Raw genomic sequence first — 13,527 nt, forward strand, 5'->3', positions numbered from 1 at the left:
TAAGAGGCGTGTGAAGTTTCGTCCCCAACAGGGTTTAGGATTCAGGGTTCAGGGTTTAGGGTTTAGGGTTTAGTCGTGCTAGTAGGGATTGCTTCTACGTGGTGCAAACGAAATCAATTGGAGACCAAATCTTGCGTGGATGTACGTCTAGGGAGCCTAAGAGGCATGTGAAGTTTCGTCCCCAATAGGGTTTAGGATTTAGGGTTCAGGGTTTAGGGTTTAGGGTTTAGTCGTGCTAGTAGGGATTGTAAAAATGTACGCATTATACCTTCCACATGGCGCATACCAAATCAGTTGGAGACCAAATCTTGCGTGGATGTATGTCTATGGTAGCCTAAGAGGCGTGTGAAGTTTCGTCGCCGACAGGGTTTAGGATTTAGGGTTCAGGGTTTAGGGTTTAGGGTTTAGTCGTGCTAGTAGGGATTGCTTCTACGTGGCGCAAACCAAATCAGTTGGAGACCAAATCTTGCATGGATGTACGTCTAGGGTAGCTCAAGAGGCGTGTGAAGTTTCATCCCCAACAGGGTTTAGGATTTAGGGTTCAGGGTTTAGGGTTTAGTCGTGCTAGTAGGGATTGTAAAAATGTACGCATTATATCTTCCACGTGGCGCATACCAAATCAGTTGGAGACCAAATCTAACGTGGATGTACGTCCAGGGTAGCCTAAGAGCCGTGTGAAGTTTCATCCCCAACAGATAAGTCCACATGCGTATTTCATTAGTACGTGCGCCATTTTTCATACGTAGTCGTGCTAGTAGGGATTGTAAAAATGTACGCATTTGTCCTTCCATGTGGCGCATACCAAATCAGTTAGAGACCAAATCTTGCGTGGATGTACGTCTACGGCAGCCTAAGAGCCGTGCAAAATTTAATCTCCAACAGATAAGTCCACATGCATATTTCGTTAGTACGTGCGCCATTTTTCACACATAGTTGTGCTAGTAGGGATTGTAAAAATGTACGCATTTGTCCTTCCACGTGGCGCATACCAAATCAATTGGAGACCAAATCTTGCATGGATGTACGTACAGGGTAGCCTAAGAGCCGTGTGAAGTTTCATCCCCAACAGATAAGTCCACGTGCATATTTCATTAGTACGTGCACCATTTTTCATACGTAGTTGTGCTAGTAGGGATTGTAAAAATATACGCAGCTGTCCTTCCACGTGGCGCATACCAAATCAGTTGGAGACCAAATCTTGCATGGGTGTACGTCTACGGTAGCCTAAGAGCCGTGCAAAGTTTAATCTCCAACAGATAAGTCCACATGCATATTTCGTTAGTACGTGCGCCATTTTTCACACGTAGTCATGCTAGTAGGGATTGTAAAAATGTACGCATTTGTCCTTCCATGTGGTGCATACCAAATCAGTTGGAGACCAAATCTTGCGTGGATGTACGTCCAGGGTAGCCTAAGAGTCGTGTGAAGTTTCATCCCCAACAGATAAGTCCACGTGCGTATTTCATTAGTACGTGCGCCATTTTTCATACATAGTCGTGCTAGTAGGGATTGTAAAAATGTATGCATTTGTCCTTCCACGTGGCGCATACCAAATCAGTTGGGCACCAAATCTTGCGTGGATGTACGTCTACGGTAGCCTAAGAGCCGTGCAAAGTTTAATCTCCAATAGATAAGTCCACATGCATATTTGGTTAGTACGTGCGCCATTTTTCACACGTAGTCGTGCTAGTAGGGATTGTAAAAATGTACGCATTATACCTTCCACGTGGCACATACCAAATAAGTTGGAGACCAAATCTTGCATGGATGTATGTCTAGGGTGGCCTAAGAGTCGTGCGAAGTTTCATTCCCAACAAATAAGTCCACACGTGTATTTCGTTAGTACATGCGCCATAGCTTTGTCGCAGTCGTGCTAGTAGGGATTGTAAAAATGTACGCATTGTACCTTCCACGTGGCGCATACCAAATCAGTTCAGACCAAATCTCACGTGGATGTATGTCTAGGGTGGCCTAAGAGTCGTGCGAAGTTTCATCCCCAACAAGTAAGTCCACACGCGTATTTCGTTAGTACGTGCGCGAATTTTCTTAGTCACGTTTTTAAAATGTCCTAAAGCACAAAACAAATTACAACATTACTACTAATAAACAATTTTTTGTTTTACAAACACAACAAATCCCATTGAGAAGACATCGGACATCATGTAAAAAATAGAATCTAATACAATGATGTGTATGAACGTGTATACAGCCATCATAGTAAAATACAAAATATGAGTCCATGAAAATTACAATGGTACGGTCAGACAGTGAGCCTATACATATCGAATACAAAAAAGTGTAATCAACTAGTGATACCCAATAAAAATCAATCTGATCAACTGATGATCCCAAAAAATATGATATGTAATGTGCTACTCCTCAGGATCAGCTCTCATGGCAATAGTTGCAAGTATGTTCTCGTGATCCGCCACTGCAAGGCGCCATCGTGGAGTGCACATCGCCTTGCGAGTGCGAACACGACTCAAAGTAATCTTGATCCCAACAACAAGATGAGAATACATGTATGCCTCCTGATCCGCCATGTACTCCTGGAACTCAATATGGCGACCACGCCTCTGTATCTGCTGAAAATAATGGCCACCTACGATCATGCTATGAGCATTGAAGTGCATCCCATGCCCATCCACTGTATCCTCATTCAGCACACTCTTCAGCATAGAGCATCGCAACAAGTAATAATCCACACCCTCCTCATTGCCCTCCGAAGCAATAACCGCGAAGATATCACCAATATGCAAAATATCTGTAAGCTGGTCATAGTCTCTAGAGGAACTGAATCCCGCATCCTGATCATCATGTACCTCCTCCCAAGGCTGGAAGGGAGAAAGCACTTGCCGTACCCATGGATCGGCCCATGGTATCATGGAGCACCCTCCCCAATCATCATCAATGCATGCAGAGCAAAAACATGCAAACCGTCGAGAAAAGATCGCGGGGTGAGACTCACCTACACTCCTGATGGAATGGAAATCAAGAGTGCCAGGCACAGAACGACAATCAAAAGGCCTAGACCGATCAAGACTCCCAATGTCCACGCACCAAAAATACCGGCTCACCACCCTATCGTCACGCGACTGAAACGAGGAGGTAGCACTAGTGGATAAGTGCTGGCTGCACCACTGCACCACATCATGTGCATCCTTGAAGCGATCGGCACTGTGACGCAACTGGTATATCGACGCAAAGCACGCTTCACACAAGCACCTGCACCATCGTGCTCTCCCTTACCATGCCCTGTCTCGAAGTAGCTCCATGTAATCGGAATGCCTGTCTCACGGTGCCATCTGCAGAACCAATAAAACTGTCTAGCAGATTTGAACTGACCACCGCAACCGTCTAACCAGATCTAGCGCCGCTGCCATGTGACACCATGATCCCTCAAGAAACTATCATGCAAAGTGAAGCAATGCTGCACAAAATGGGCATCATGCGATCGATCATCACTAATGTAGAAGTGATACTCTCGCACAATGATGCGTGAGTCCATGGTGCTATCAATGCCATCCACATGAGCCTGTGCATGACGATAGCTAATGTGCACAAATATAGCAACCTGCAATATGGCATTGAAAAAAATTATGACTATTGAAATAATTCAATATAATGAGGCGGGGAAAAAATCAATACTCAATCACACGTCACCTGTTCAGAGAAATAATACTCCGATTGGATCTCATGCTGTGGTGCAAAGGTGTAATTCTCCACAAAGTCCACCACTGAGACAACCACCCCTGTAGGAAATGTCCTCAAACATGCACGAAACTGATGATCCTCCCATTTCGCAATGTGCGAGTGGCGTATGTAGCGGTACAGCTTCCCTCGAAAACTGTCAATGAATATAACACGTGGTGTCTCCTTCCCCACAAGCTGCAACCTCCTCGACTGTGCACCACCATCTAATGTCAAGGTACAGTACTCATACTGCTGCCAATGAAACATCTGCACATCACAAGTATCTAGTGCAACTCGTGGCACTCTAGCAAAGTCACCACACAAAGTACACGTGCCTTCCACACAATCAAGGGAGTGGAATAAAGCATCACCATCTCGTGTACACAATATGGAATGAATGAAGTCACGAGGGCTAGTAGGAACCACTCCCCTATGACCATCAAGGGAACGGAATACGTCATACATCAATCCAAAATCCACATGGTAGTGACAACAGCATGTGTCACGCTCCTGAGAGCATCGCACAAACCATGGCCTGCATCGCTCAAATGACCTCTGCCCAATCTTGAACTCTGGGTGCGCCTCTACAAACTGAGTGTACAACTCAGTCTGGGTACACTCCAAAAAACATGCACCATGCTCAATGTACACACCGCGTGACACCCTCTTCCGCAATGCCTTCTTGAACACCGGGGATGCTCTGCAATGCTCCTCCCAATACTGATATATGAAGGACCTAGTGGAATCATCCAACAATCGATCGCTGCCAGGTGCACGACCCCTCGAAGCCTAAAGAGCATCAGTCTCACTATCCTCTAGACTCTGCCTCCTAATGATGCCTGCTCGCAATGTGTGCAGTGCAATCTGAAGAAGACGTGAAGCGGTATGCACATGGCCTATCATATGAGGTCTACTAATGGTAGCCACAATAGCACGACGTGCTACCAAGGCATCACTGGAGTTCCTATGCTTAATAGAAGCATAGGAACGTCGAACACTGCTAAGGACCTCGCTAGATACAACCCTATCTCTACGTGCACCAAGACCAGCAAGCCTCCTACACTCTACCAAGTCAGGGTGATCAATCAGGGATGTGAGAAGAGAAGACTGCGAAGCTGGCGTGAGGTCACAAAAAAAAGACTGCACAATCTTGCTAGTACGACGACGGATAGTGGACTTCGGCAAGTCACGTCGTGGAGCAACACTGCTGCTGCAAGGTGGGGCAAGGGGATCAATGGGAGATGGTAGGGTGGACGGGGGAAGGGAGGTGCCAAGCGGAGCGGGGGGAGGGGGAGGGGGAGGGGGAGGGGGGAGGGTGCAGGGGGAAGAGGTAGAGGTGGAGGCCAAAATGTAGGTGGCTAGGGAAAGGGCGAAGGCTAGAGGTAGGGGAGCGGATGAGGATGGGGGGACAATGGAGGTGGGGGTGGGGGTGGAGGTGGGATGTAGAGGTAGAGCTGGAGGTGGATCAGTGGTGGCAGTGCGAGCTCGAGCTCTAGAGGCTCTCTTGCGCTCACGAGCCTTCCGCTTGCGCTCCTCGTCAATGAGATTTGGGGGGGGGTTCCTACATCTTTCACGTCTACTAGCTCTACGGCTTTGAGAACCCATTCTCAATGAAAGTAGGATGGAAGGTGTGACAAAGTGATGAGGAGGCAAGAATGGCTAAGAATGGGTGAAATGAACCAAAACGTGGTGTCTTATAGAGAGCCTCAACTCATCCACTAGATTGCTCTTAGATTGCTCTTCATTATTATTGGTGGAGAGGTGCTAAGATTGAAACTAATTGGCTAAGTTTTGTACCTTCAAATACCTCAATCGAGGTCTGCTATGCCCAGAGCCCAGATCATATACCTCGATCAGACCATATACCTCGATCGAGGTATTCAGTGCATTACGCATGTATAAACCTCGATCGAGGTATCCCTAGGTGTCCTTGGTCATATACCTCGATTGAGGTATTGTATGCCTCACCCAGGTCATATACCTCGATCGAGGTATTGTATGCCTCGCACATTGTCATGTGTATACATCTGGCTGATGTGGCACCATGCATGGTCATGATGTGGTAATATAGTCTCTTCCATGACATTGAAAGGTGATGTGGCATGATGAGTTGGCATTCATGAGGTGGTAGATTGACATGGCAAATTGAGGTGGAGGGATTGGTGATGTGGCAAGGTTGAGGAGGTATGCCAAGGTGGCATTGTGTGATCACATGGCTCATGATGTGGAATGATGAGGTGGCACATGTGGCAGCACGTGTGGCAATGTAAGGTGACATGGCAAGGAGTGATGTCACATCTCCTTGATGAGATGGCACCACGTGGTCTAACAATGTGGCATGGTTTTGATGACTCAGCCTTCCACATGGGCAGCATGCAGACTCCAAAGGCTTGCCACTAGGGTCGGTGATGCTCCTAGCCTACCTCACCAAGCCTAATACCAAGCCTACCTTGTCTTGGTATTAGGCTTGGGTGGCCCTTTTTCCCCCACAAAAGGGAGATTTAATTGTTGGAGGCCATATCGTACGTTTCCCTTACTCAAATTTTACTAAAATTTTTTCCTCTTATTCATCATGCAGAGGACTAAAAATATTGACATTTTTGAAATGTTTGGTCATGTTTGAGAATTACTAGATTTATTTTTAATATTCTTTATTGATCCTCTAAGGAGTAAAAGTAAAAATTAAACTTCAATCTTCCTAAATCTAACCGTTGGATTTGGGATTTGATGATTCAACCACACACCCTTATGTGCCTACCAACCTTCCACCGAATTGGATTTGCTTAATTATTCAAAATACTAAAAAAATGTGGTGTGCTACTAAAATGCATGTATTTTATGACTTTATTTATTATAAATAATTATTTATAATTAGATAAATCATTCATAAAATTACCAATAAATCAAGTTAAGCTCTATATAATGCAAAGAGACCACTTACAAAGTTTCAATAACATTTAATCTAAAATGAGTGAGAAATTTAGAATTTAATATGACACTCTCTGTTCGTGACAAACGTGTGACCACCCTGGAACCATGCCGTGTGACACAAAGAAATTTTTTGTGTGTGCATCGAATTTTCGATGAGACTATACGATTGTGTGCACAATAGCAAGTGTGATGTTGTGTCAGAAGACTTCAAAGACTAGATCCATAGGGAAGTAGGTGAGATTTGCATTTTTGTGTGGTAAAAAGCTTAAAGTGGACACCCTTAGCTTGCTACTTCCCTTAACCCATGCTTAATGTTCTCATTTAGGTGTGTCCTTGGGTTGTAGAAGCTCACGTAGTGCACTTTTGAATGATTACTTGGTTGCATGTATGTATAGAACAAAAATTTGATGATTTTGAATAAATAGGCTATATCCTATAATCTTTAGGATGCATGCTTCACATGCAACATATCACTTGTAATGCTTTAATGGTCTCGTTCCAAATCCTTATTCCATAAATTTTTGGTCTCATGTTCAAGTTTGGAATGTGTGCTATAACTTGAAGACAAAGTTTGCCAAATTCGATTGAGCAATGCATAAGTTATGGGTCATGCAAAGTAGCTATATACAGGAAAAGTCCCTGAACCTTACCAAAAATGGCTACACCCAAGCAAACAATGACCCGCTTGATCAGGTATGCAAAATTGCATATGTTCTTGTGATCCATCAATCGCTTATGGTGGAGCTTAGGAGATTACGTAAGAGAGAAAGAAGGGGGGGAGAGAGAGAGAGAGAGAGAGATCTCCCAAAGACTATTGATTATCATAGATTTATATAAGTGAGGCCTTAGATAAAGCTAGGGTGAGCTCTATATATAGCTCTAACAATTTGTAACTGTATTTTAAATGCTTTTTATGATACTCCTTTGTAAATAAATTTCTGCTTAAAAGATGATTGAAAAATGCCCTTTAGGATTGGTGAGAGAGATACAAAGGGGTCATGAGAAGACCTGAGAGAAGTGGAAAGATGAGGGAGTTGTACTTTTGACTCTAGGTTTTCAACTAGGCAATGGTCACGAGTGACATTGCACCATTTTGAGTGCCAATCGGATACATGCATTCCCTAAAGGGATTTTGCACTAGGGACAATAAGCTTAGCAGCATTGTTAGCATGAGTTCTTATAGCTTTGCTCTTTTGATAGATGATGATTGTGCAATTTTGTACTTAGAAAATGCAAAACTTGATTTGAATACTACTTTTGAATTAATTTATCTTGGACAAAGCTTTTCTACCTTTGTTGATTAACTTGTATTTGCATAATGACATTTCATTTATCGATTTTATCATGATCATGTGAAGGTATTTTAAGACAAATTGGTGTAGAAGTGCTCCACATGTTGATCTTTCAAATAACTAAAAGTACAAAGTAATATTCTTATGGGAGCTGTACAAAACCAATTTCTATAAATTTTTTAGTAGTTCGACAATATACATGGTGATATTATCATCACAATTATAATCAGTGATTGTGGAATATAGGTCGACACTAGTAGGATGTGTATATCGATGCTTATTCGCACGCACATTGCAACGAAAACTTGCTTAGTAATGCTCTACTATATTGTATGAGGAAACATCCTTTTTTAGTTTTAGTTAGGAAACATTTAAGTACCTAAAGGATTGCAAATAAATGACATTTTGGCAAAAAACACTCTCATTTTATCTTTATCCAAACCAATAGTCCCAATTCTAGAAGCTCAACAATCACAATCAAACCATAGTCATATTTATATGCATGCCTTCATGCATGTGTTGATTGGGAGCTCACATGATAGGTTACTTTTGAGGAGGATGTGACATTAGGATAATTTTAAGCAATCCTTATAAAAAATTGGTAAAATATATGCCAAATATGGAAGAAATAAGAGAACTATATACATCTTGTCACTCTCTCTCTGGATTTCTTGGCCATGACATGCTTCAGGAGGTGGCTATGTTTGAAACCATGTAACACATGTGAGCAAGCACACCTTTAAAATGCCCTCTTTCATACATGTACATGTTGCAGTTTGATAATAAAAGGCCCCTCTGTACATACGATAACTATATTTTTGCAATCCATAAATGCTTCCTAAGTCCCCCACTATGTTACATGTTGGGATGACTCATAGAAATTAAGACTTGAAAGAAAGGGTGTCAAAATCGTAATGGTCTTCTTTGTGATCTTTGTGACATGGCTCCCATGGATAGGAGAGGAGGTTGGTATGGATAGAAGAGATGATGTGGAGAGACTAGACATGGAAGGATCGGGTGTGTGTGGTTGGAGACCAAATGGGGGGGGGGGGTCATTCTTAAGGGGAGACAAAGAAGAATGTTGAATGCGAGTGACGGAGAAGTGAGGTGTGCATTACAAAGAAGGAAAGGCGCGTGTGACACGAGTGGGTCACGGGAGCTTTTGAACTTTGAAGCGAGAGTCCAGGTGGGGCCCGGAAGAGGGGAGCAATAGGCTGGCTGGATAGCTGGGGGCCCACCTCATCCAGAGAGCATGATTCCCATCCACATCTGGGGGTGGCCCAAGGAAGATCCCAGGGTTAGCTACGTGCGTTTCTGGCCACGTATCTAGTGGAGGGTCCCACCAGCGTGCCGCCGGCCAGCTGCGCTTCTTCGTCGCGTTCCCTGCGCTTTTCGTTTCCGCTCTCTCATTCATTTTAGTGTTGACGGCTGCGCCATTTCGCAATGCCCTTTCTCGAGTTGTTGTTGTGAAGTCAGTCGCCACCCTCGCCCTTGCTCAGCTGGAGATGGTGTTGGATGCAAGACTGGACGTCAACAGTACCGCGTAGCTGTCTTCGAGTGAATCCGGGCTCAGATCATCTGGTTTTCTGATCTCAATTTCGTTCGATCTTCGATCCTACATACAATTTTGAGGGCTGAGCAGGCCTTGAGATTGCGAGAGGACTCAGGGCGCGAGACTAACTAAGAGACGTAGAAGTAGAAGAGGAAGCAGAAGACACAACTTATTGCAACTCGGCCAGAGGGAGACGCAGAGAGCTGGAGAATAGAGGGAAGAGAGCTGTGTGTTTTGTTGCCAAAAATACAGGTGCCTGTTTGAGTTTTGACTACGGCATCTTCATGCGGCGAGGTTGCTCAGCGCTGGTAGAAGCGAGAATTGTGGAGGAAACGGAAATCTCGCCAAAGATAATGGTGGAGGTGCACAGAATAAAAAATCGCAAACTTCTAGCTTGATTTAAATCGGTGGGGAGATCGTGATCAAACGCAAGATCGGGCGACGCATGGATTTGTTGGCCAAGATCCCACGTCTGATCGTCGTTGCAACGTGGTAGCAGATCTTCCACTCTGCCACAAGCATCCATGGGCGTCGTCACCAAACAGGAACCCTCCTCCATTATCATGAAGAACCCCTCCGTGGCTCTCCGGCGGACTGGGGACTGGTAAGAAATCGTTTTCTCTTCTGAGTTTCATCGCCTTCAAAAGTATGAAGACGTACAAATCGTTCGCTAGGAGATGACTTCTCATCCACAGGATGCAAACCAGCTTCCCATAAAGATGTTCTGCATGTGGGATAAACCAGCTTCCCATACAGATGTCCTGCATGTCTCTTTTCTCACAGGACATCGACAAACCTTAGCTTTTAGTGAATAAATGGACGAATCTTAGCTTTCCACCGGAGACTCTCCCTCAATCTTTTCATCTGAATCTTTGCATGTGCTCATTTTCGGTACGTTTCTTACATCTCAAAACATGCTAGAGTGAAGAATTACTTCTGGCTGGGGATCTTTGCAGGGTGTTCTCGCAGGACATCCCCAGCGATGTCACCATTCTGGTTGGAGGCGTGGCTTATGCCCTTCACAAGGTATCTGCGAACGTTTCCTCCCATGTCTAGCATTCTTGGGAATCTCTCGTTGCGGATTTACTCATCTTTCAGAGAAACTCGCTCGTATTGTTGGTGCCTGTGTTTGAAGTTTCCCCTGGTCTCCCGGTCTGGATGGATAAGACGGTTGGTCGCTGAGTCGAAGGACTCCGATCTCTCCAAGATAGAGCTTTCCGATTTCCCTGGTGGAGCAGAAGCTTTTGAATGCGCGGCCAAGTTCTGCTATGGAATTAACTTCGAAATCGATGCCAAAAACGTAGCCGCGCTGCGGTGTGCGGCGGAGTATCTCGACATGTCGGAACAGTATGCGGAGGAGAACTTAATCGTCCGCACCGATGCCTATCTCAACCAAGTCGTTATGACCAATCTTTCAAGCTGTGTCTCAGTGTTGCAATCTTGCGAGAGCCTACTTCCTATGGCTGAAGAATTGGGCATGGTGAGCATTTGTGTAGAGGGTGCAGCGGCAAAGGTCTGCCGGGATCAGCCGACTCCCGCGTTATCTCGGTCAGATCTAAGCAGCTCTGGTCGTATAGACGTCAATGGCAGCCCAAACTTCAGTCACACCCCGAAGAGGAGGTCGGCTGAGTGGTGGGCAGAGAAGCTATCAATCCTCCGCATAGATAGCTTTCAGAAGGTAATTTCCGCCGTGAAAGCTCGTGGTATACGCAGCGACAGTCTGGGAGCAGTCATTGCCCACTATGCGCAGCGGTGGCTCAGATCGTTACTTAAGAATCAAGCAGCTCTAGAACCTCCTAATCGAACGAAAGCCGAAGTGCACGATTCTGTTTCAGCGGTGGAGCATGAACAACGCATTATGGTGGAGACCCTTATCAATTTATTGCCTGCTGAGGGGAATATCACTTCTGTTAGCTTCCTCTTTGCGCTGCTTCGGACAGCAATCTATCTCGATACAACAGTTGCCTGCAGACTGGATCTCGAGCGAAGAATAGGGTGGCAATTGGAGCAGGCAACTGTGGATGATCTGTTGATCCCCTCTTATTCTTACAGCGGTGACACTTTCTTCGATCTGGAGACGATCAGCCGGATCGTGGTCAACTTTCTGCAGCAGGAAGGGAGAGAAGAGGAAGAAGATGCCCTTGCAATCTATGATTACGATAGTACAGGTTCACCTCCTCAAAGCTCGATCATGAAGGCTGCCAGACTCCTCGATTCTTATCTCGCAGAGGTTGCACCTGATGCTAAATTGAGCGTCCCCAAGTTCGTTGCGTTCGCCCGATTGTTGCCCGAATATGCACGCGTTGTAGATGACGGGCTGTACAGAGCGATCGACATCTACCTGAAGGTAGTCGATTTGTCCGAATGTAAATTGTCTCTTTGCATAAATTCCGCTGGTATTGTCCGAGGGCGATCGGTAGAGTCTCTAGGCATTGTTCTTTTCGTCATTGACGTCTGAGACCCTAGAAGATCTCCACTGTCTCTTTGGCGATTCTTCTCAGAAAAATGATGCTATTCTGCGTTTGTAAGACATCTTTCGGTTCCTGGGCTACCTATGCAGGCTCATCCAGGCCTACACGAGCTCGAGCGGAAGAAAGTGTGCAGCTTGATGGACTGCCAGAAACTTTCACAGGAGGCGTGCACGCACGCTGCGCAAAACGAGCGTTTACCGGTGCAGGCGGTGGTCCAGGTGCTCTACTTCGAGCAGATGCGGCTTAAGAACGCGATGGTGGGATCGGGGGGAGTGGATTCAGTGGATCATGAGCAATTCTCACAGAGGATTGTGCCACCATCGCCAAGGGATGAGTATGCAGCAGTGCAGAGGGAGAACTTGGAGCTGAAGATGGAAGTAGCGAGGATGAAGACGAAGCTGGATCAGCAGCTGCCGCCCAAGCCAGCGGAGGTGCAAGGCTACATCAAGCAGGATGGCGAGAAGCCCAAAAGCAGATTTTTCCAGTCTGTCTCTAAGAAGCTGGCGAAGCTCAATCCTTTTCAGCGTAACAGTTCCAACGACAATAACCTCAAAACCCCTCGAACGCCTGATGTTAGAAGCTCTCGAAGGCCCAGACGCCACTCCATTTCTTAGAGACCACCGTCTTAAATTGTATGTAGAGTCTGATATTCGGACTGTCTGCTGCAGCTAAGGAATGAGTGGGGGATGAAGGTCGTTTGGTCTCACTCGCCAGATTTGTGCATTGATGATCAGCTCGGCGCGGCCATCTGCGTTTAGTCAGTTGCTCCTGATGATGTACTCGGAAGGAGTCGGAATCATGACCTCAGAGGTTCACAAGCTCAAGTTGTCAGCATGCATGCTTGTTGAATCCTTGCGAGTCCTGCGGCCAGCCTATTTGGTGTTATAGTTTGAGATCAAGTTGTGAGCCTAGCAAACCTCGGAACAAGCAGCAGAAATGTCTTAAACCTTTTACGATGCAATTTAGTCAGCTCTCTCACAAGCGCTGTTAGAATTACCATTGCTCGTCCTTAGAAGGAGCCGCAGAAATGTCGTTAAGCATATCATCACGAACAATCAATCAGCTCTCCAGAAGCGCTTTTCTTGTACTCAATTTCAACGCCTCATCTTGTACTCAATTTCAACCTTACCGTGTATCTCCATCACTCTTAATTCTCGGTAAGTTTAACGTATATTTTAGATCTAGCATGTTTAATTGTTTTTAATAACGAAGTTCTTTATTCTGGGCCATTCAAGATACGCTCCAAGGTGGGATCTTAAGACAAGTGTCCTGAACCGGAATCAAAATTTAAGTACTTGAGCTTGTTTTAAGCTTCCAGTTCCTTCAGCTATGAGCTTTATTAGAAAAGGCTTATTACTTAATATTGGGATCTTATAAATGCATCAATAACAACAATTATTGACGTTGATATGAATCGCACATGCATGCAAGGAACATCATCTTTGCTCTAGAATGAGGTAACTACAGCTCATTTATTGACTCATTAACATTACCAAATCAAAATTTCAGAAAACCATCGTCCTCAAGGTTGAGAGGATTTCTTGGTTAAAGACTCTCATAATCAAATGCAGCTGCAAAATCCAAGGCA

At 45.1% G+C, this 13,527-nt stretch overlaps 1 protein-coding gene across 1 annotated transcript; it reads left to right on the top strand.

Moving 5' to 3' along the window:
- Window positions 1–9,348: 9,348 nt before the first annotated feature.
- On the top strand, window positions 9,349–13,111 carry LOC147885147 (BTB/POZ domain-containing protein At5g48800-like). Its single transcript, XM_087397340.1, has 4 exons — window positions 9,349–10,072; window positions 10,425–10,494; window positions 10,604–11,815; window positions 12,029–13,111. Exons 1-4 carry the CDS (start codon window positions 9,993–9,995, stop codon window positions 12,551–12,553), a joined length of 1,887 nt encoding a protein of 628 aa, XP_087253466.1. The 5' UTR covers window positions 9,349–9,992; the 3' UTR covers window positions 12,554–13,111.
- The last annotated feature ends 416 nt before the right edge of the window (window positions 13,112–13,527 follow it).

The sequence above is a fragment of the Dipteris shenzhenensis genome, chromosome 26, assembly GCF_047967505.1.
Source record: "Dipteris shenzhenensis isolate YYH24624 ecotype China chromosome 26, Dip_SZ_1.0, whole genome shotgun sequence".
Taxonomy (NCBI): domain Eukaryota; kingdom Viridiplantae; phylum Streptophyta; class Polypodiopsida; order Gleicheniales; family Dipteridaceae; genus Dipteris; species Dipteris shenzhenensis.